This window comes from Carassius auratus, chromosome 26 (assembly GCF_003368295.1).
Source record: "Carassius auratus strain Wakin chromosome 26, ASM336829v1, whole genome shotgun sequence".
Classification (NCBI taxonomy): Eukaryota; Metazoa; Chordata; class Actinopteri; order Cypriniformes; family Cyprinidae; genus Carassius; species Carassius auratus.
Window position 1 is genome coordinate 2809528 of NC_039268.1, and position 4092 is coordinate 2813619.

The 4092-nt window shown below is 42.6% G+C and overlaps 1 protein-coding gene across 1 annotated transcript; it reads right to left on the minus strand.

Annotated features, from left to right (window-relative positions):
• Positions 1-240: 240 nt before the first annotated feature.
• Positions 241-2079, minus strand: LOC113044084 (cell wall protein DAN4-like; the record flags this gene model as incomplete). Its single annotated transcript, XM_026203684.1, has 2 exons — positions 241-648; positions 2017-2079. Coding segments are annotated over 2 exons (471 nt in total), but the record flags the coding sequence as incomplete, so codon positions are not given.
• Positions 2080-4092: the final 2013 nt, after the last annotated feature.

Genomic DNA, 4092 nt, shown 5'->3' on the forward strand with positions numbered 1-4092 from the left:
CTTTGTCGTTGTAAATGTTTCAGGAGCAGTAGTTGTGATTGTGGAAGTCTCTGTTGTTGTAGATGTTTCTGCTGCGCTAGTGATTGATGTTTCAGGAGCAGTTGTTGTGATTGTGGAAGTCTCTGTCGTTGTAGATAATTCAGGAGCAGTTGTTGTGATTGTGGAAGTCTCTGTTGTTGTAGATGTTTCAGGAGCAGTTGTTGTGATTGTGGAAGTCTCTGTTGTTGTAGATGTTTCAGGAGCAGTTGTTGTGATTGTGGAAATCTCTGTTGTTGTAGATGTTTCAGGAGCAGTTGTTGTGATTGTGGAGGTCTCTGTTGTTGTAGATGTTTCAGGAGAAGTTGTTGTGATTGTGGAAGTGTCTGTTGTTGTAGATGTTTCAGGAGCAGTTGTTGTGATTGTGGAAGTCTCTGTTGTTGTAGATGTTTCAGGAGCAGTTGGTGTGATTGTGGAAATCTCTGTTGTTGTAGATGTTTCAGGAGCAGTTGTTGTGATTGTGGAAGTCTCTGTTGTTGTAGATGTTTCAGGAGAAGTTGTTGTGATTGTTGAAGTGTCTGTCGTTGTAGATGTTTCAGGAGCAGTTGTTGTGATTGTGGAAGTCTCTGTCGTTGTAGATGTAGCAGGAGCAGTTGTTGTGATTGTGGAAGTCTCTGTAGTTGCAGATGTTTTAGGAGCAGTTGTGATTGTGGAAGTCTCTGTTGTTGTAGATGTTTCTGCTGCACTAGTGGTTGATGTTTCTGGAGCAGTTGTTGTGATTGTGGAAGTTTCTGTAGTCGTTGATGTTTCAGGAGCAGTTTTTTGGGATTGTGGAAGTCTCTGTTGTTGTAGATGTTTCTGCTGCGCTAGTGGTTGATGTTTCTGGAGCAGTTGTTGTGATTGTGGAAGTCTTTGTTGTTGTAGATGTTTCTGCTGCACTAGTGGTTGATGTTTCAGGAGCAGTTGTTGTGATTGTGGAAGTCTCTGTTGTTGTTGATGTTTCAGGAGCAGTTGTTGTGATTGTGGAAGTCTCTGTTGTTGTAGATGTTTCAGGAGCAGTTGTTGTGATTGTGGAAGTCTCTGTTGTTGTAGATGTTTCTGCTGCACTAGTGGTTGATGTTTCACGAGCAGTTGTTGTGATTGTGGATGTCTCTGTCGTTGTAGATGTTTCAGGAGCAGTTTGTGATTGTGGAAGTCTCTGTTGTTGTAGATGTTTCTGCTGCACTAGTGGTTGATGTTTCAGGAGCAGTTGTTGTGATTGTGGAAGTCTCTGTTGTTGTAGATGTTTCTGCTGCACTAGTGGTTGATGTTTCAGGAGCAGTTGTTGTGATTGTGGAAGTCTCTGTCGTTGTAGATGTTTCAGGAGCAGTTGTTGTGATTGTGGAAGTCTCTGTAGTTGCAGATGTTTCAGGAGCAGTTGTTGTGATTGTGGAAGTCTCTGTTGTTGTAGATGTTTCTGCTGCACTAGTGGTTGATGTTTCTGGTGCAGTTGTTGTGATTGTGGAAGTCTCTGTTGTTATAGATGTTTCTGTTGCACTGGTGGTTGATGTTTCTGGTGCAGTTGTTGTGATTGTGGAAGTCTCTGTTGTTGTAGATGTTTCTGCTGCACTAGTGGTTGATGTTTCTGGTGCAGTTGTTGTGATTGTGGAAGTCTCTGTCGTTGTAGATGTTTCTGCTGCACTAGTGGTTGATGTTTCAGGAGCAGTTGTTGTGATTGTGGAAGTCTCTGTCGTTGTAGATGTTTCTGCTGCACTAGTGGTTGATGTTTCTGGAGCAGTTGTTGTGATTGTGGAAGTCTCTGTTGTTGTAGATGTTTCAGGAGCAGTTGTTGTGATTGTGGAAGTCTCTGTTGTTGTAGATGTTTCAGGAGCAGTTGTTGTGATTGTGGACGTCTCTGTTGTTGTAGATGTTTCTGCTGCACTAGTGGTTGATGTTTCAGGAGCAGTTGTTGTGATTGTGGAAGTCTCTGTTGTTGTAGATGTTTCAGGAGGCAGTTGTTGTGATTGTGGAAGTCTCTGTCGTTGTAGATGTTTCAGGAGCAGTTGTTGTGATTGTGGAAGTCTCTGTTGTTGTAGATGTTTCAGGAGCAGTTGTTGTGATTGTGGACGTCTCTGTTGTTGTAGATGTTTCTGCTGCACTAGTGGTTGATGTTTCAGGAGCAGTTGTTGTGATTGTGGAAGTCTCTGTCGTTGTAGATGTTTCAGGAGCAGTTGTTGTGTTTGTGGAAGTCTCTGTTGTTGTAGATGTTTCTGCTGCACTAGTGGTTGATGTTTCAGGAGCAGTTGTTGTGATTGTGGAAGTCTCTGTTGTTGTAGATGTTTCTGGTGCACTAGTGGTTGATGTTTCTGGAGCATTTGTTGTGATTGTGGAAGTCTCTGTCGTTGTAGATGTTTCAGGAGCAGTTGTTGTGATTGTGGAAGTCTCTGTTGTTGTAGATGTTTCAGGAGCAGTTGTTGTGATTGTGGAAGTCTCTGTCGTTGTAGATGTTTCAGGAGCAGTTGTTGTGATTGTAGAAGTCTCTGTCGTTGTAGATGTTTCAGGAGCAGTTGTTGTGATTGTGGAAGTCTCTGTTGTTGTAGATGTTTCTGCTGCACTAGCGGTTGATGTTTCTGGTGCAGTTGTTGTGATTGTGGAAGTCTCTGTTGTTGTAGATGTTTCAGGAGCAGTTGTTGTGATTGTGGAAGTGTCTGTCGTTGTAGATGTTTCAGGAGCAGTTGTTGTGATTGTGGAAGTCTCTGTTGTTGTAGATGTTTCTGGAGCAGTTGTTGTGATTGTGGAAGTGTCTGTCGTTGTAGATGTTTCAGGAGCAGTTGTTGTGATTGTGGAAGTCTCTGTTGTTGTAGATGTTTCTGCTGCACGAGTTGTTGATGTTTCAGGAGCAGTTGTTGTGATTGTGGAAGTCTCTGTTGTTGTAGATGTTTCTGGTGCACTAGTTTTTGATGTTTCTGGGGCATTTGTTGTGATTGTTGAAGTCTCTGTTGTTTGTAGATGTTTCTGCTGCGCTAGTTGTTGATGTTTCTGGTGCAGTTGTTGTGGTTGTGGAAGTCTCTGTTTGTTGTAGATTGTTTCAGGAGCAGTTGTTGTGATTGTGGAAGTCTCTGTCGTTGTAGATGTTTCAGGAGCAGTTGTTGTGATTGTGGAAGTCTCTGTTGTTGTGGATGTTTTCAGGAAGCAGTTGTTGTGATTGTGGGAAGTCTTGTTGTTGTAGATGTTTCAGGAGCAGTTGTTGTGATTGTGGAAGTCTCTGTTGTTGAAGATGTTTCAGGGAGCAGTTGTTGTGATTGTAGAAGTCTCTGTCGTTGTAGAATGTTTCAGGAGCAAGTTGTTGTGATTGTGAAGTCTCTGTCGTTGTAGATGTTTCAGGAGCTGTTGTTGTGATTGTGGAAGTCTCTGTCGTTGTAGATGTTTCAGGAGCAGTTGTTGTGATTGTGGAAGTCTCTGTCGTTGTAGATGTTTCAGGAGCAGTTGTTGTGATTGGGTAGTCTCTGTTGTTGTAGATGTTTCAGGAGCAGTTGTTTGTGATTGTGGAAGTCTCTGTCGTTGTAGATGTTTCAGGAGCAGTTGTTGTGATTGTAGAAGTCTCTGTCGTTGTAGATGTTTCAGGAGCAGTTGTTGTGATTGTGGAAGTGTCTGTTGTTGTAGATGTTTTCTGCTGCACTAGCGGTTGATGTTTCTGGTGCAGTTGTTGTGATTGTGGAAGTCTCTGTTGTTGTAGATGTTTCAGGAGCAGTTGTTGTGATTGTGGAAGTGTCTGTCGTTGTAGATGTTTTTCAGGAGGCAGTTGTTGTGATTGTGGAAGACTCTGTTGTTGTAGATGTTTCTGCTGCACGAGTTGTTGATGTTTCAGGAGCAGTTGTTGTGATTGTGGAAGTCTCTGTTGTTGTAGATGTTTCTGCTGCACGAGTTGTTGATGTTTCTGGGGCATTTGTTGTGATTGTTGAAGTCTCTGTTGTTGTAGATGTTTCTGCTGCGCTAGTTGTTGATGTTTCTGGTGCAGTTGTTGTGGTTGTGGAAGTCTCTGTTGTTGTAGATGTTTCAGGAGCAGTTGTTGTGATTGTGGAAGTCTCTGTCGTTGTAGATGTTTCAGGAGCAGTTGTTGTGATTGTGGAAGTCTCT